At 39.4% G+C, this 20,000-nt stretch overlaps 1 protein-coding gene across 7 annotated transcripts in view; it reads left to right on the forward strand.

Annotated features, from left to right (window-relative positions):
- The first annotated feature begins 1,391 nt into the window (after positions 1–1,391).
- LOC123505342 (serine/arginine-rich splicing factor 7-like) overlaps positions 1,392–20,000 on the forward strand; it is a 19,863-nt gene continuing 1,254 nt past the window's right edge. Inside the window, exons 1-7 of one of the 7 annotated variants that reach the window (XR_006675119.1) lie at positions 1,754–1,842; positions 3,951–4,008; positions 4,312–4,419; positions 12,721–12,926; positions 13,475–13,651; positions 14,891–15,139; positions 16,180–16,257. Coding sequence is in view for 5 of the 7 variants with exons in the window: in XM_045256558.1 (XP_045112493.1) it covers positions 1,760–1,842; positions 3,951–4,008; positions 4,312–4,419; positions 12,721–12,926; positions 13,475–13,651; positions 14,891–15,139 (881 nt within the window). In the remaining 2 variants the exon portion in view is untranslated. Of the gene's footprint in view, positions 1,491–1,748; positions 1,843–3,950; positions 4,009–4,311; positions 4,420–12,720; positions 12,927–13,474; positions 13,652–14,890; positions 15,140–16,179; positions 16,258–20,000 lie in introns of those variants that run through there. The other 6 variants (XR_006675118.1, XM_045256558.1, XM_045256555.1 and 3 more) reach the window with 6 other exon arrangements.

Consider the following 20,000-nt stretch of genomic DNA (forward strand, 5'->3'; position numbering starts at 1 on the left):
TCTCTCCATCGACACCACATTTTCAAAGCTTACTCCGTGACGTCACAACGTAAATAAAGTCGCAAATCGACTGCACAAGACCAACATGTTGGTCTTGTTTTCGCAAGGCACCGATATTCAGTCAGAAACTTGATTGATTGATTGATAAATTTATTGTTGAATTAATAAAGAAATACAACAAAGGAGGAGGATGGACCTTGCCACCCACCCCCTGGGCAAAGACTTAATTAAAGTATAAAAAATATAACACTAGACAGTATATATAACAAGAATACAAGTACTTCAATAAATAAATACAGATATTGCACACCTTATTGCCTAAACATCCTACAGTCTGGGGGCAAACTGAGGATATTCCCTGAGTATATCCCTGAGAGTGGTTGAGTCTAGGAGATGGTCAATGAGGCTATACAAGTCATGTTGATCTTGTGGTCTAAATTTAATAATGAGAGGACTTTCCATGATATAGTGACGCAGAGTGTAATTCACCTCGGTCGTCTGCTGGTCACCAGCCAGTCTTCCCCATTACGGAGCGAGATCAGAGCTCATAGACCGATCTTCGGGTAGGACTGAGACCACACAACACACTCCACACACCGGGAAAGCGAGGCCACAACCCCTCGAGTTACATCCCGTGCCTATTTACTGCTAGGTGAACAGGGGCCACACATTAAGAGGCTTGCCCATTTGCCTCGCCGCCTCCGGGACTCGAACCCGGACCCTCTCGAGTGTGAGTCGAGCGTGCTAACCACTACACTACGCGGTGTGTTGTTTTGGTGCAGCACACAGCAAACAGCACACACCAGGAGAAGCATTGACTTCCCAGAAGTATTTGTAGCCTAATCTGAGCCTCATTGCCACCCAGTCGTGTGATGCAGTGTTGTCTCCCGTAGGTGCAAGCACAGCTCTGGGAGACACGTGCATAATGAAGACTAGTGCTACTGCCCCTATGGCAACAAAGCTCCAACTGATCACTAATGCCTAGTATTGTCATCTGCTATCGTATGCTACCTATAGGTAGGTATGTATGTAGCTAGTAGCTACATTATTTCTTGCCCATATGTAGTTTGTAAAATCTGGTGCAAATTTTCTGTGTATCGTTTTTTAATTCAAAAGCTCCAAAGCGTCATAAATATTATTTTAAATCATTTGATTTTAATTTCGATCTGAGTAGGTATTTTAAGTATAAAGATAAATAAAAGATGGTCAAGTGGCAACACACACACAAAAAAAAAAAAAAAGCCCATAGTGAAATATAAATTTTTACAGTTCACTAGCAATTTATGATAGATAAACATTCATGATGAATTAACTAAGCACTTGCGCAACACATAGTTATTTATTAATTTAAATAGATATCCCACACAGGCAGATGTAATATAGGAACCATCGTGCAGGCGCCGCGGATCGATGGTGTTGGTGGCGGCTGCGCGTAGTGCCGATTCCGGGACCGCAGTTGTCCTCCTTCTCTGCGGCGTGTTGTGATCCAGGTAAGTTTTCTGACACACAGGATTGTGAGTAGCCTAAAGGGGAGTGTGCTGGTGGCGTGGAGGGCTTGGGCGTGCTATGGCGGTGGAAGCGGCATAGGCACCACGGGCGGGAAACTGGCGGCCATGACACGTTTTGTATTTGTGACCCACGCCTCACCGCCACGCCGCCTATGCATGACCCGCACTTAGATCTCTTGATCCAAATGCCTTCAGTAATGTGTATATGTTCATTTTTCGCCTATGGTGCCTGCCCTCGAGGTCCCTTGGTGATGGCATGGATGCCCCTGGAGGTGGTGGCGGTGCCGCCCTGCTCACGTGGACATGCCTCATTGATCTGTGAGACTAATGTAATGTACGGGTTGTGCTCCTTATACTTCATGCTGTGCTTGTTTTTTTGTTTTTTGTTTTTTCAAACCTAAATGTTCCACGTGTAACAGTGACCATCCGGCGATCATAGTAGCTTAAGCCTGACGCAGTTTGTAGGGTAACCAACGCTTGGAGGCTAGGATAGCATTACTGAGTGTACCAGGTTAGTAGTATTTAATAGTATGATTAAAGGTAAAAGTGTAGAATAAGGCCTTCCTCCCTTTCGTCACCAGCCTTCCTGCCAACACCAACGAGCGGCACTGGCCTAATGTAGAGGTCCCTTCAGCTTGCCTCGTTTCCCGTCTCCCCGATCGCAGCTTTGTAAAAGTCAATAGTACCTCCTCTCTAATCATTAAAACAAGCATGCAAGATGATAAACTACTTACTATACAACATGTCTGTGATGTTTTTAATGTGGGGATGGCTTTTGTAAGGCTATAGTAATTGAATGAATATTCCGGTAAGTCCACAATGATTTGGTTGGTTGTTACAGTTTCGTACAATAAACTCTAGATGATTTGTTCTCTCCATCCCCCCCCCCCCCATCCATCTTGCTCCGGCAAGCTTGGAGGACTGTGGGGAATCGGGGGTTTTAGGGTGGGGGAAGCCAAGAGGCGAAATGTGGCGATCCCAAAACTTCTAAGGACAAAAACAGCCGTATTTTAAGAAAAAATTAGGAAAATTTACTAACCTAACCTAACCTAATCTAGAGAACGTTAGGTTAGGTTTATGTTAGCGTTAGATTAGTGTCGTAGAGGGGGTGGTGCTACAAAACTTTAGGTTAGTTTTAAGTTAGGTTAGTAAATTGTCCTAACTTTTCCTTAAAATGCAGCTGTTTTTGTCCTTAGAATTGTTTTGGATAGCCATATTTCACCTCATTTAGCTCCCCCCCTCCTAAAACCCTCGATTCTCCACAGTTCTCCAAGCTTGCTGGAGCAGGTTGAGGGGGGAGGGATGGAGAGAACAAATCATCTAGAGTTTATTGTACGAAACTGATAACCAAACAAATCATTGTGGACTTAGATTCTGCAGCCACCGGAATATTCATTCAATTACTATAGCCTTACAAAAGCCATACCCACATTAAAAACATCACAGACATGTCGTATAGTAAGTACTTTATCATTTTCCATGCTTGTTTTAATGATTAGAAAGGAGGTCCTATTCTTGACTTCATTCGGCAGACATGACGTGGAAATGAAAATATAACTCAAAACTGTTTTAACTTAACCCAGCCTTAGATATAACCTAACTTACCTAATTGAAGCGACACGTACCGCTGATATGTCTTCCATTAGATTGGCTAGGTTATGCTGGCGGCACTGTCTTAATATACAAGTTCCTCCAGCTCATTCTTACGTCATGTCAGCCAAGTGAAAGAGCTGCAAAGAGGACCCAGGAAATGAGACGAACTGGAGGACCTCTATATTTAGACAGTACTGAACAAGCTTAGGGACCTGTTGAGAAAGCTTTCTTTAGGTAGGGAAATAAAAAATAGATAAAATTTAGCAACACTACAAAAGTTTAGAGCCCATATTTGGCTACATTGGAAAGGAAATATAGAAATCTCTAAGTTATTGTTGAAATTTAACTAAATCTAACCCCTAATCTAAGCTAACTCAACCTAGCAGGGGGCTGGTTGGTGGGAATGCCCTCGATCAGTTACAGATCCATTATTGACTGATAAAGGTTCCTGTAAAAGTAAGGTGGTGGAGTATAGTGCCAGGGTATGGCTGGTGTTACTACATCAGTATAAAATTCTAGCTAGCAAAGGTTGCAGTCAAAGCAGAGGTCATCCATTATGGGTGCACAGAGTAGGAACTTAGGCATGTGTGCCTATGAATGATACCAAGCTAGGTGTGGAGGTTCAAAGTGTGTAAATAACGGGTATGGAAAGGTGAAATTTTAAGTTTGTACCTTTGCACCTGAGACACGTGTGGAAAGACTTAGTCCTGCTCGTCTAAGAATGTGGATTGGGTGCGGCCCCCATGGGAAATAGCGGGAGTACAGCACTGCCATACCTTTAATCTCCCTCTTCCTCCCTCTCTCTCTTACCCCTCCCTCTTCCTCCCCCTCTCTTTCTTCCTGGTCAAGGACACCAGCTGACCTCCCATCACCTGTATGGATGGCGGGCGTGATTGGTGTTGCTGCCGTAAGGATTTGTATGTAGTTTTTTTCTTATGTCAGTTTATTTTAAATTACTTTCCTTCACGATATAATCTAATTATAACTATGGAACTATTTACCCATCCCAAACTGCAAGGAAACCTCTTTATAAGTATATTATTATTTTTATTTTTTAGCAACACTGTAAAATATGTATGCCACGTTTCTTGCCAGGCTTATGAATATATTATCAATAATAAGTTTACTGTTCTCTCATACGTTGTAATACTAAGGTTAAATGCGTATGTATATTTGCTGACCATATTTGCTAAAGTTTTACTAATATTAGAACTCTGCTACATCGCTGGCTATGAGACATGCAGCACCACTGTACAGCGGGAATTCCCAACACAGCCGCACCCAATCCACATTGTTGGAGGAGCAGGACTATAAGTTTGTAAGTTCATACCTCTGCACTTGAGACAGGTGGAGAAAGGTGAAATTTTGATTTTGTACTTTTCCACCTCAGATTTTCAAGGATGAATAAATAAAAAGACAACAAACAGTCTGTACTCTAACATTACTTTTGGGCATTTTTGTCAGTCTGTGCCACCACCAAGCATATATATATATATATATATATATATATATATATATATATATATATATATATATATATATATATATATATATACACACACACACACACACACACACACACACACACACATATACATAGAGAGAGAGAGAGAGAGAGCTCTGATGTATTATTGTCTTGTATTTTGCTTTTATTTTTTGAGGTGTGAACTAGATTTTTCAGGTGCGCTTTAATAGTTTTGGGTATGGTACTTGAAGTGCAGTACTGGATCAAAGGAAAAAATTTTAGGCGCATAAGTACAGGAACAGACTATCTGCGTTTTGAGGTCGGAGGAACAGTACTGGACTACCTGATATCCAGTAATGCATCCAGCTCTGTTTGTAATACATTTGTATGACTTGGATAGTAGAATTGGTATAGTCTTCCAAATCTAAATGCGGCTTTGGATAGGATGGAAGGATGAAAGATTAGACAGACAGATGGCAAATGCAGTTAAATATTAATAAATGCAAAGTATTTAGTATTGAGGAAACCCACACTAGGTACACACTAAATCACAAAGATAAGAAAGGTTGTAGATAGTTAACTCTCAGATCTCTAAGAAAACAATGCATAAAGGCTAAAAATAAGACAAATGGGATACCAGGAATAATTTTTAATAGTGTTAAAAGCTGAGCTGGGTATTAGCTTTCCCCTCTTACATTCTTACATAAAGAATAAGAATGCAGCACCAAGTTGTGACTTTGCTGCTCCATGAATTTTGAAAGTTGCAATTGTTTTGAAAAGTAGGACTGATTAAAGTCGCAACACCAATTTTCCACAACTTAACAGGAACAAAGACGACTCTCTCTCTCTCTCTCTCTCTCTCTCTCTCTCTCTCTCTCTCTCTCTCTCTCTCTCTCTCTCTCTCTCTCTCTCTAAATTGTTGTGGCTGGAGGAGATAGGCCAGGAAGATATGGAGGAGGTTGACTTCCAGATATTAGTTTAGGCTGTGCTTTAACTAAAAAAAGAAAATTAGTAATAAATCATGTTTTTGTTATTGTGCAAAAATTTTCATTGTAATTTAATAGTTGCAAAGCTGCAAGTCACACTGGGATGGCTAAAAATAGTCAAAAGTTGTAGTTGCACCAGATCCAGCAATGCCATCTGAAAATATTAAAAGTTACACCCAGCTATGGTAAGAAAGTAACGTTAAAGTTGTATTTGGCACTGGTCAGACCTCATCTAGGTTATGCTTTACAGAAGAATGTTGGTCTGTTAGAACCAGTACATAGGAGAATTACTTAAAGGATACAGGGGATGAGGGATAGCCCCTGTGAAGTGAGGTTGAAAATGTTAACCCCTTCCTTACCACAGCCACCCCCCGATGTAAACAAAGCGTTCCTCTCCTATACCGCAGTCCCCTGCCCGTGTGCGCACGTGCCTCACGGCCAGATCTACACATTATATTTCTTTCTAACTCAGTGTTATGTACTTTTTTCCAAACATATTTTTGTCATTTTATTAATAAAAGAAAACGTAAACATAATCATAAATTGTGCACTAATCATAAATTCAGCACCACACACACTGCACCTGGTGAGGGTGGCCCTGAGGCAGTCATAACTAGGCTGCTCCCCCTCACTTGCCGAGAGGGTTTCAACACTGCTGTCACTATCACTCTCTCCTATTTCTTTTTCAGGATCATAGTCTGAATCATATTCATCTGGAGAGTCTTCCAGTATATCCTCACTATCTGTCTCATAATTATGATAATCCTCATCGCTGCTACACGAAGCAGACGCCATTATCTCTAACTAGAGGCAATAGAACAGTTTCACCACGGCCGATACTAGAGAACTGATGTTCTTGGGGGGACTGTGGGAATAATATATGTCAAAGAATAGTGATTGGCTTTATAGTTTATGCATGGAAAATTAACTCCGATATTGATTGGCTAGTGGGGGGGATGGTTTTGTTACGCTGGGGTGGCTAAAAATAACGCCTCCAGTGTTTGTTTGTTTATAGTGAACCACGCGGAGTATGAAAAAGGCAAAATCCGCACTCAGGCCACGGTTATACACGGAAATGTATTGGTGGTACGCACGCACACGGCAGCATCTTGCGGTACCACGAGGTCGCTTTTGCGCGTGGTACGCACGTACCACAAAACAGTCTTGCGGTAAGGAAGGGATTAAATCTGCATTTCTTAGAGTGATGTAGGTTGAGGGAACCTGATAAGTCTTCAGTTGGTATAAGGGTATAACAAAGGGGACAAAGTAAAATTTTTAGGATGTTAACATAACATAACATAAATAATAGGATAACAAAGGGCCACCAGGGTCCATCTAGGTTATCCTGTATCAGTCGCACAGCGACCTTGTCATCAGTACTTAAAGATACACTTACAAGTACACAATACATTTTATACTAATTCTAAATATTTGGCCCATTAACAGGGCTAAGTCCTGCAGTGAAATCCTCTACAATTTGTGGTCCCCATACATGGGGATCATGTCTTGTTTAACTATTGTAAATTTCTTATAAAAACTATCATGCAGTGCTATACATAATTATAAATCTAATAAATTTAACTGCTTATCTAATCTGTTTTTAAACATTGTCAAACTAGTGCTATTTACAACCATCTCTGGCAATGCATTCCAGAAGTCTACCACCCTATGACTAAAGAAATATTTTCTTATATCTAACCTGCAGCCTTGCTTTCTAATCTTCCTGCCATGATTTCTAGTCCTATTTCCCTCCTCTAAGGTAAAGAAAGATCTCACATCTATGTAGTTTGTATCTGAGAACATTTTAAATAACTCTATCATATCCCTCTTATACATCTCCTCTCAAATGAAAACATGTTTAATTCCTTTAATCTATCTCTATACTCCAGGCGCTTTAATGCTGGTATCATCCTAGTTGCTCTTCTCTGAACTGCTTCTAACATGTTGATATCCTGCCTATAGTGGGGTGACCAGGCCTGTATGCAATACTCTAAATGGGGCCTAACATAGGAATTATATAAGCTACGCACCACTTCCTTACTTTTATAACTAACATTTCTATTTATAAAACCCAGGATCCTATTTGCCCTATTTCTTGCTTCTAAACATTGCTTTGAAAATTTCATAGTCCTGTCTATCACTACTCCTAAATCCTTTCCTTCCTCTACTGCCTCTAGCCAACATCCCTCCATCTCATAGTTAAAGTTTGTGTTGTCTTTACCTAAATGCATAACCTGACACTTTTAGAATTAAACTCCATCTGCCACCTGTCTGCCCATGCTATCAGCCTGTCCAGGTCTCGTTGTATTCTGTAATTGTCCTTTTCACCCTGTACTGCACATGCTATCTTAGTATCATCTGCAAACTTTGATACTTTGCTACTAATTCCTATATCTAAATCGTTAATGTACACCAAGAAAAGAAGAGGTCCTAGCACTGATCCTTGGGGTACCCCACTAACCACTTCCTTCCACTCAGACATTGCCCCATTTAATACTACTCTCTGTTTCCTATCAGAAAGCCATTCACTAATCCAATCAACTAACCTACCCCTATCCCATGTAGTCTCAATTTGTACACTAGCCTCCTATGCGGTACCTTATCAAACGCCTTGCTAAAATCTAGATATATAACATCTATGCTATTTCCATCATCTAACTCCTTGGTAATATATTCTAAGATATCGAGCAAATTTGTAAGACAGGACCTCCCTGATCTAAAGCCATGTTGGGTATCTCTAATTAATCTATTCTCATTTAAATGCTCCCAAATACTACCCTTAATGATTTTCTCTAGTATCTTACATACTATACTAGTTAAACTGATCGGTCTATAATTATTCGCATCATCCTTCCTACCTTTTTAAATATTGGAGTAACATTAGCTAACTTCCAGTCCTGAGGTATCTCAGCAAACCTAAGTGATCTTTCAAAGATTAACTTAAGTGCTTCAGAAATACTGTCTACACCCTCCCTAAGTACTCTGGCATGTAGCTCATCAGGACCACTAGCTTTCCTATCGTCTAGTTCAAGAATAAATTTCCTAATAATTCCCGGTTTTATATCAATATTTTCTAAAGCTCTTAAACTACTCGTCGCACTGTTTGTAACAGGATTTCCTATTCTTTCCTAGTAAATACTGAAGAAAATTGTTCATTCAATAATTCTACTATGTCTTCATTTTGATCCACTACTACACCATCTTTTCTGAGTGGTCCAATCCTATCCTTATTTCTTTTATCACTGACCTTGTAATAACTATATAATTTTTGGGATCTTTACTCCCAGCTCTAGCTAGTTTTATCTCTGCCTGCCTTTTACTTTTTTTATAACCTTACTCAAATCATCCCTGACCTGTCTGTACCTAATCAAATCTACATCTTCCCACTTTTCTGCAACTCTCTGTATGCCCTCTTCTCTCTGATCTGGCTACCTATCTCATGAGTCCACCATAATGGCTTCCTGTTTCTCTGCCTTATATCTTTGTAAGGGATACACTGCATCACTATACCCTTTACTACAACCTTAAAAATATCCCACATCTCCTGTGCAGTTTTATTTCCAAAACTATCTTCCCAGTTTACCTCTCCTAATAACTGACGTAACCTACCATAATTGCCTTTCTGATAGTTTGGGACTCTAGTCTTATTCACTATATTATCCCTACTGGAATTAATGATAAATCTAATTATATGATGGTCACTGTTTGCTAAAGTCTCTCCTACCTCAACTTCCTTTAAACAATGCTCAATATTTGTTAGTACTATGTCTAAAACCTTCCTTCCTCCCCCTAGTAGGTTTATCTACCATCTGCACTAAATAGTTATCCTGAAAACTTTCCATAAACTTATTTTCACTAGCATCTCCTACCATCCTCTCCCAGTTTACTGACTTAAGATTAAAATCCCCTAAGATAATTGTCTGACTAGTACACCCCCTATTTATCTCATCTACCATAAGGTTGTCTATATCTGCTGACTGGTTAAGTGGTCTATAAAAAGCTCCTACTCTAATATAATAACCTTACTTTTGTTTACTCTAACATCCAGCCATAAGGACTCTACTGTTATCTACCTTAATACCATTAACCTGACTGGAAATGAAGGATTTTTTTTACATAAATAACTACTCCTCCACCTATCCTACCAATTCTCTGGTGTAAATACATAATGTATCCAGGGATCAGTAGGTAAGATAGAACCAGAAATAATGGGTTCAAGCTTGAGTAATTTAGGTAAGAAAAAGAGATAGGAAAGAACCAGAAATAATGGGTTCAAGCTTGAGTAATTTAGGTAAGAAAGAGATAGGAAAGAACCAGAAATAATGGGTTCAGAACAGCTTCAGTAATTTAGGTAAGAAAAAGAGATAGGAAAGAACCAGAAATAATGGGTTCAAGCTTGAGTAATTTAGGTAAGAAAAAGAGATAGGAAAGAACCAGAAATAATGGGTTCAAGCTTGAGTAATTTAGGTAAGTAAAAGAGATAGGAAGGAACTGATTCCCAAATAGTGGTAGATGAATGGAACAGACTCAGTAATCAGGTTGTTAGTGCTAAGTTAATAGGAGACTTTAAACAAAGGCAGGTATATGGATAGGATTGATGGATAGAAGTAGGTAGGTATCTTTCATACAAAGACTGGCACATGTATGCCTGAAGGCTTCTTGCAGCTTCTCTTTATATGTCCTGCATTGCATTGCAGGACGAACATTGTTTTGGAGTGCGTACAATAACAAACGCAGTTAACAGATTGCGCGCAGCACTGCACGATCAGCTGACTGCATGCTGGGGCACCACGCTGCCTCAGTGCTTAAGGAATGTTGTTTGCAGTTGTTTGGTTATTGTTTTGTATTGCCACGGATTTTTTTTTTTTTTTTTTTTTATTATTAAGATCCTAGCGTAGCAGCACACATGGTCACAAGACACACAGACAAACAAATGGAAGATTCTAGAAGATCCGAAGGGAAGAGAGAGTATCCAGCTCATGAATTAAAAGCCTTAACCCTTATAGCCCATCAGGCACAATCATGGCTCTTACGTTAGAGCCCATCAGGCATGATCATGGGCGCTTTTCAGAATCCGCACTCCCACGGTCCAGATACATACATCTTATATCTGGACCTGCACGCTCCTTTATGCTGCACAGTTTGTTTATTCTTGAGGCTATCTGTCATATATCGAGGCCTGTCATTGACCCATTGTTTTCAAGATGGTGGACTTTTGGCCAATCATGTATGAGCTTTTACAAGGATATGTTTGTGGAAGTGTGAGGGCACCAAGCATAAGGATGGTGAGACCACTTATGTCAATATGCTGTATTTTATAATTTATGTATTTCTTGGTGAGATATAAAATATACATGTATTTCCATGGATAAGTAAGCAGTTCAGAAACATATGATGCATGACAATATTGGAATCGCTATTTTTTGTCTCGTTATTGGTTTGGATAAGAGTGCGTATTGCTGGCTTGATGGAGTCGTCTGAGGAGGATGTGTTGACACTTGTTTCTGACCGCAAAGAAGTTGAATTTTCATTTTACAATTTGCTTACTTCCTTGATTTATTTTCCATAATGAATGCAATATATCAAAGTAAACTTATTGGCTTATATAAGTGTGTGGTGCTGGCTTGATGGAGTCACATGAGGAGGATGTGGTGACGCTTGTTTCTGACCATGAGAAGTTGAATTTTCATTATATTACATTTTGCTTACTTTCCTGCTTTATTTTCCTATCTTCTATAGTTATAGCATAATAGTAGTAGTAGTAGTATACATTGAAAATTAGTATGTTAAAAACTAAGAAATTAGGTGATAATTTTTTTTTTTTTTTTTTTTTTTTTTTTATCTTGGGAGGTGGTTTGGAACGAATTATAATCTCTTCCATAAGAATATATGTACAGGCAACCCCCGCTTAACGAAGGTTCACACAACGAAATTTCGCTGCAACGAAGGTTTCCTTTTACTACCATCTGCTCGTTTAACGAACACCAAACTCGCTTTAACGAAATTTTATCAAGGTAATTTTTTCCAAGTTTGTAAGCCCCGCCGTATCACGCAAGTCAACAGGCTTTTGAATACACCAGCATCTCTTGTGGACAAAACGCGCACCACTCACTCCCCTATTTCAGAACAATAACAGCTTCAGCAGCAGCTCGTTTTCCCTCGCTCTACATGCCACCAAAATGCCATGCAATGTCACCTAGCATTGCTAAGAAGACCAGGAAGTCTCTTACTCTCGAAGTGAAGTTGAATATTATTCACAGACATGATGGAAGTGAGAAAACTAATAGCATTGCTTGCCACCATTTTCAAGTCAGCAGACTCTATTAAGAAGGCTGGTGAGATCATATCTTCCTTGCAAGCTAAAAGAACCACCTGAACTCGTGACTCTGCAATGGATAAAATGGAAAGCCTTGTGGAAATGTGGTACACAAGTTTTGTATGCAGCACAATGATGCACCATTTGTTTACAGTCAACAGGTTGCCAGCTAGCGTATTTCCCACTCCACTCTCCCTCCCCTCATAAATATAAGATCATCAGCATTATAGAGTTACTTACATACATACATTAGTGTACATTATAATGACTTGGTCTTAAATTAAACTGCTTAAATGTTTAACTTCATAATTTTACTTTCATTAAACCTTTTACTATACTATGATGCACTCTCGCTTTGTTTACTCTCAATGGCAGCTCAAGTCAGGGGTTAAACTTGTTATAATTGGTTCGCTTAACGAAATTTCACTGTACAAAGGTTTTTTTTAGGAACGTAACCCCTTCGTTAAGGAAGGGTTGCCTGTATTTTGATGCTTTAGAGTAAGAACAAAATTTAAAGTTTGTATTCCAAGGCATCACTGTATTTAATGAGATTGAAAGTTCTGGATTAATTTTAGAGATATCAGGCATCATCACTGATCCAGTCAAGCACGGGTGGATGATGTAGGCTCTTATGTTTGAGTGTTAATCAAACTAATGTTCTTAAAAAGTTCGTAACTTTATCATCATAAGTTTACATCCATATTCTGTCACATGAAAGATTTTGCAGCCTTCAAAAATCTGTATGTGCTGTATCATCAGGAAACTGTGTAAAGAATATATTGCACTTGTTGCATTTATTTCATCTTTGATATCAAGAAGTCTTTGACTTATTTGTTGTACCATTTTTTGCAGTGTCGCAGCATGCCGTCGTCACTGGATTGCAAGGTGTATGTGGGGGATCTTGGGTCAGGGGCATCTAAACAGGAGCTGGAGGAAGCTTTCTCCTACTATGGACCCCTGAGAAATGTTTGGGTGGCCCGCAATCCCCCTGGCTTTGCTTTTGTTGAGTTTGAAGATGTTCGTGATGCAGAAGATGCTGTGCGTGGTCTTGACGGCAGGTGAGTGCTAATTGCAGGTTACATGCAATATTGCTGTAAAAAAATGTTATTGCTCTTGTACTAGTTTATTTATTTTTTATTTATTTATTTATTTATTTATTATTTTTATTTTATTTTTATTTATTTATTTATTTATTTTTTTTTTTATTTATTTATTTTTTATTTTACCTTCCATTGGTAAACTGTTGTATGTTGTTGGGCAAACTGTATTGTATCTGGTTTCATAAATATTAGTATGGTGGTGTATTATTTTATTGTTTCCCATAAGTGTCCAACTTGACAAGACTGAATAGTGTGTGGGTGTGATGCTTTGTCTAGGTTTCCCTGTATTGGATTCCCTGCTTGTTTTTATGGATAGTTTATTTGTTTATTAATATATTTATAACTATTTTGGACATTGCATTATTAATCTGTACTTGACTTATCTATTTGTGCTACACACGTTACCCTTTGGACATGACAGGTTTGTTTGTTCATGTTATTTAATAATATTTTTATTTTGACTTAAGTTCTTTGAATATATAACTTATCTTACGATGCCCTTGTAGGACAATATGCGGCCGACGTGTCCGTGTAGAGCTGTCAACAGGCAAGTCCCGCAACAGATTCAGGGGCCCGCCACCTCGCCGTGGACGACCCTTCCATCCAGAGGATCGCTGCTATGAGTGTGGAGAGCGTGGCCATTATGCTAGAGACTGTTATAGGTACAGCCGGCGGTACTCAAGGTGAGTTTTTCTGTGTAAGGAATGTCAGTTACATGATGAGTTAATTTCCATCTGGTAATTGTTGCACGAATTTTCAATTTCTGAGCTTTGGTCAATAAGCCTATGTTGTCATCAGAGGCCAGAATCAGATCAAATTCACCTGATTCCTTTTTTCAGGGTTTTAAGCAAGTTAAGGTGTAGCTTCAACTTTTTTTTTTGTTTTATTTTATTTATTTTTATTTATTTATTTATTTATTTTTGTTTTACCATAATGTTTCTTTGTGAGTTTTCTGTGATGCTTAATCTCTGGCTTAGCCCTGTCATGTGGACTTGTTTTGTGTGGTCTACTTAATCTAGTCATGTAAAAGGTTAAGGGATGATCACCTAGTGGAATTGCTATTGACAGAACACTCATATTTTGTAGGCAAAACGGCTGAGATCCCCATTCCCAAACCTCGAGTAGTCAAAGATCGGCGCTCTGTCGATCGATCGTCGCAGTACGACTTGAATTTGATCTTCTGGCCACACCTTGAACTTCATGGCCTCATTTGTAAAGCTTACTGCCTGCCAGTCAGTCAGCGTAGACTTCTCTCGTGCTCTACTCGAACATCGCAGTTACATGAGCGTTCAGCGCTGGTTAAACAACGCAGTTACATGACCCTACCTACGTGATCGAACGTCAGACCTTCAGACAACTCTCTTCCGAGATTCATGACTCTTGACAGGCACAGTAAGCTTACTGGTGTAAAATTTGATTCATGGTTGTTTTGTTCTAATTTAGGTAGAACTTATAAATTATGTAGTCCCCTTCATTTTGTTCAATTAACCATTTTCAGCCAGAGGCAGTTCATGTAAGTAAATAAGGATAGTATATTGGAAGGTGTCCATTGTGCAAATCCATTTATGGTCAGTCAGCATGAATTAGACATATTGTCTTATCAAATTTAGCATTACAGATGTTATAATGAGATGCTGTAGTTGCTCAATGTGTATTGCTGAATTGACCATAAATATTTTTAATGGTGGAAGAGCTGTTGTAATGCTTTTCATGCCTATACTATTGGTCATGCCTGGCTGAATTGAAGCATTTCTGGCATCCAGGCACTAGTTCTGTGCATGGCAGAATGTAAGCTTGATCCTCATGAGTATGGATGTTAGGCAGTCTACATAACATCCTGGTGAGAAAAAAGTTCCTCAGATTTGCACAAGTTACTAATCATAACTTTGCCCGAGGATCTTAACGTAGCACTCATGCATCAGATACTCCAGGTCGAGAAGTAGGAGCCGAAGCCCACGCCGCCGAAGATCCTACACCCGCTCTCGGTCCCGCTCACGAAGCAGGACCAGGGACCGCTCACACTCCAGGGATCGAAGTCGGTCTCGGGACAGGTCCAGGTCCCGCTCCCGCTCCAGGTATCGCAGCCGTAGTCGCACTCGGGAGAGGTCAAGAACACCTTCAAGAGACCGAGACCGTGAGAGAGAACGCTCACGTAGTCCAGAGGACAGAGGGTAGGTTGTTTGGACTGTCAGCTCAGTCATTCTACAAATATTATATTTTCAAATTGGATTATAGATACTTTAACATTTAATTTGGATTTGCTTAAGAGTATCTGTAGACGTAATACTTGCATTACAGTTCAAGTTTTTGTTAAATATATCATTCACAGGCTTCCAATCAAACCTGATTACAATATGAGCAATGATAGTGGATGGCCTTAATCCACAAGGATTTAGATAACACAACTGGATTAGGAATTGATAATGTGAGTTGGGGATAGTAGTAGAGAGTTCTGTTAATTATAAGAATGGCATAGTAATGATTATTAGTAAAGGAAAGTGGAGGATGGTAATCTGATGATTGGATTGGTTTTCTTATGTGAGGGTGGCTCTCTCTCTCTCTCTCTCTCTCTCTCTCTCTCTCTCTCTCTCTCTCTCTCTCTCTCTCTCTCTCTCTCTCTCTCTCTCTCTCTCTCTCTCTCTCTCTCTCTCTCTCTCTCTGCTATTAGGCATATGTATTGCTGCTGGATTACTTCCTAAGCTAACTAAAAATCTTTGCTTATAGTGCTTCAATGGGATCACATTTACATTATTAAAAGATTTAACCCCCTACCTGGTGGAGGATGTGTATATAGATGTATCGATATTGGGACTTTTGTTGGATTGACTATATACAGGGATTTCTCAATTTATGTGAGGAATACATTCCTGAAGGGATCACAATGTGAAAATTGCATTAAGTGAACATGATTACTGAACTAAACTGTATGGTGTTCAAGGTTTGCTGCGTACACACACACACACACACACACACACACACACACACACACACACACACACACACACACACACACACACACACACACACACACACACACACACACACACACACACACACACACACACACACACACACACACACACACACACACACACACACAGGTTTATCTAGATTTTGCTTAATCGGGACAGTGTCCAGTTAATGATTTAATAATTTGAGTCCAGACAGCCAACAAATGAATTCAAACAATGTGCTTGTCGCACACTTCCAGAAATGGGCAATAGATGGCGGCGCCACTGCGGCAGGCGGTTGTAAACAAGTCTAGCCAACACTGTATTGTCCGGTATCAGTGAGCAAGTTTGTGCATTGTTCAGTACCTTAGAACTCTTAATTATGTCTTCCAGGGGTGTTACGCATAAATGAATGGCTCTAGCTGTGACATAAAAGCTTGAATTGATAGGAAAATTAGAGGAAGGAGCTAGAGTTGGAGTATGGTGTGGCCAAGCAAACTCTTTGGGACACAAGTAAATAAAAAAAAGTTAGCTAATAGAATATTCTAGATACTGTGTGGATGTATCATCAAGTGAAAGTGGTAAAGGTGCACCAAGGTAAAAGTAAGGAGTGGAAAAGGTGCTGCTTTAAATACCTCCAAGCTTCTGATAAGACTACTAATTCAGGGAGAGGCCTCTTCCTCTACCATGTTGTGCAGGTGACTGACACTCTGTAATAAGTTGGAACAACAATATATCTACACAAATATCATAGTTTATTACTACAGAATATTTATTGATACAAAAGCTAAAAACATAGAACTAAATAAATCTAAAATACTTAAGGACTGAATTATATTTAAAATTTTGTGCCTAAACAGCTGTTCAAAAGGAATGCTTGTCACTAGGTGGCAGCACTGAGCAGTCAATCATGATTGTATCATAATGAAATGATTATGTTTTCAGCTTTTGTATTCTATAGTAATAAACTACAGTATTTGTGTATGTATGTTCTTTTTACTTACCACAGAGTGTCAGTCCCCTGCACTACATGGTGGATGAAGAGAATGTCTCTGAGCCAGGAATCTTATCTGGCCTCCCCGAGTCCCTTGCCTATGAAATATTCATATTGCCCTTGAACATATTCCTTTTGGGAGTATGTGCAGTCCCCATGAATAGCTGGACTGAAGGTGGAAGGATACTTACCATTAGAGTTTTTAAAGTAAATATTCATCTGATATAGTGGTGAAATAGGTGAGTACGGAAAAAAAAAATAAAAAAAATTGGCAGCTTCTTTATGTTGATATGCTTGAAGTTGGAGGTGTTTTCAGTCTTTTTTACTTGTTTTATTTATTTTACTGTAGGTAAAATGTAATTTAGAACCCACTACTTAATGACTCAAGGCAACATTGGAGCAGGCTAAGTAATAGTTAAGGAAAGTTGACTTATTTCCAAGGTAAACCGATAATGGAACATTTTTGGGTCAAATTGTAGAGGTCGAATTGTGTGCCAGATCAGCCGCAATATATGGTACTGTTAGGTTAGTTTTAGTGTTAATTTTGATAAAGTTAATTAGGTTTAATTCATCAGAGAAAAAAAAAATTGTAGTCCCACCCCTCCTGTAAACCAGGGAAACAAATGACCATATTTAGGAAACAAAGGACTCATTTGTGCTATCCAGACGTTTACATTATCCGGACCAGTGCCTGCACCATTTACTCAGGAAAAATGAGGGTTGAGAGTGTGTGTGTGTATATATATATATATATATATATATATATATATATATATATATATATATATATATATATATATATATATATATATAAAATGTTCACTGGTCGCCTGCTGGTCACCCAGCCAGTCTTCCCTATTATGGAACGAGCTCAGAGCTCATACTGACCGATCTTCAGTTAGGACTGAGACCACCACACACATCTCAGCACACACCGAGACGGCGAGGCCACAACCCCCCAAGTTACATTCCGTACCTATTTACTGCTAGGTGAACAGGGTCTGCACATTAAGAGGCTCGCCCATGTGCCTCGCCACTCGCAGGATTCGAACCCGTGTCTTCTCGGTTGTGAGCCGAGCATGCTAACCACTACACTACGCTGTGTGTGTGTGTGTAGAATAGATTAATCCATTGCTGAACCCACAACTGTGTCTAAAAGAGCGTGTCAGCATGCATCTCGCAGTCCTTGCAACATGTATCCTCTAACAAATGCTTTTGTACAGCTCTCAGCTGCAATAAACAAAAAATGATCATTGCCATAGTAACAGGGTCTAACTGACAACAAGGTGGTATATGCTGATCTCCCTAATGATGTTTATCATGCATCATTAGCTGTTGTGGAGGTGAAGCACATCTATGTTGCAATTAGCTGTGATGAGAATATGGCAGCACAAAGAAACATCTCACGAAATATTGTAACTTGAGATTTGCCATACCAGCAAAGTATCGCCATCGTATTATTCTAAATAATTTGTGTAATATGAAAAAATTACCAGTTCATTCTTTCTTTCTACCTCTATTCTTATCAGCATCTGGACACCACATGTTCAAATCCTCTTTCATGACGTCATAATGTAATCAAAGTTGCTAGCGTCTGGACAAGATCAACATATTGTGCCTTGTTTTTTGGATAGCATTGCCACTAACATATTGACATGTGTGAACCCACCTTAAGTCAAAGGATATTGGTTATGGGATATGTACAATGTGTTTGGTAAAGCATTGAATGAGGAGAATGGAGAGAGATGTCAACACTAGTAGTGCGTTGCTAACCATAAAACATTTGAAATATTTTTATTATAATATATAGCTGTGTATATATGGTACCGTATTTGATGGCTTATAAGACGCTTGGGCTCATAAGATGCACCCTGTTCTGACAAACATTGGAAAAATAAGAAAAATTAAGTTCAGAATATGAAATAAGGATTTCACCTGACATTTGAAGACATGCATTTAGATCATTATTATAGTCTTCCAAGTCTAAATGTGGTTTTTTTGGGTGTCCCCTTAGGGAAGAGCAGGTCTTTCACTGTTGCCATGTTTCACTCAGAATTTGAATGGCCAAGTGTGTGACCTGGACCATCTCATTTATCGCTCTCGCTCTTTTTCCCGTGCCTCTCTCTCTCTCTCTCTCTCTCTCTCTCTCTCTCTCTCTCTCTCTCTCTCTCTCTCTCTCTCTCTCTCTCTCTCTCTCTCTCTCTCTCTCTCTCTCTCTCTCTCTCTCTCTCTCTCTCTCTCTCTCTCTCTGTGATCCTTCCTTATGCCTATATTCAATTTGCATCCTTAAATTTGCACTGTGTGTGTGTGTGTGGGGGGGGGATAGATAGCTACCACCGTGACCCTGTGTCTCGCAGGCAAGCCGTGCTTGGACAGTAATGAGTGTTGCCGCGTGAATGAAGTCAAAATATTTTTATCTTATACACGAATAACCTAAGTTTTTAACGTTGAATAAGGATTATAACATTTTCACAGCAAAACTGTTACACAGGGGTGCCTGTATATTGTGATGTGCATATATTAAGTGTGGAATGTTAATTTTTCTTTTAACTAATTTCTATTAGTATTTGATGATCCTGGATTTTCGTTAAAACATTTTATATGCCTCTTACTTGTGTATACAGAGCTCTAATTTGCTAGTTCATGTAGACTTGGCAGAGCTGGAACGCCTGTTATTCCCTAAGGAGCCGAGCCAGAAAGCCGCATTTAGATTTGGAGGACTATAGATCCCAGTATTTTACCTTTAGAAACTTTAATATTTGCTAGTAGCCTATGTGCCAATCTTGTAAGATGTAAACATGTACCTAGCATATGGCATCAGCACCGAACGAGAGACTACAGGCCTAATATACTCTCTCTCTCTCTCTCTCTCTCTCTCTCTCTCTCTCTCTCTCTCTCTCTCTCTCTCTCTCTCTCTCTCTCTCTCTCTCTCTCTCTCTCTCTCTCTCCACACATGTAAGGTAAAAATGTTAAATGATAGGTGCCATTTTAATTATGTGAAAGTGAGTCTTACCTCAAGGGTCTTGCCAATGCCAAGATCAGTATCGCTGATCGTGTGCTTCGTTTTGGTCTTTGTGGTGTATGGAA

Source organism: Portunus trituberculatus, chromosome 18 (assembly GCF_017591435.1).
Source record: "Portunus trituberculatus isolate SZX2019 chromosome 18, ASM1759143v1, whole genome shotgun sequence".
Taxonomy (NCBI): domain Eukaryota; kingdom Metazoa; phylum Arthropoda; class Malacostraca; order Decapoda; family Portunidae; genus Portunus; species Portunus trituberculatus.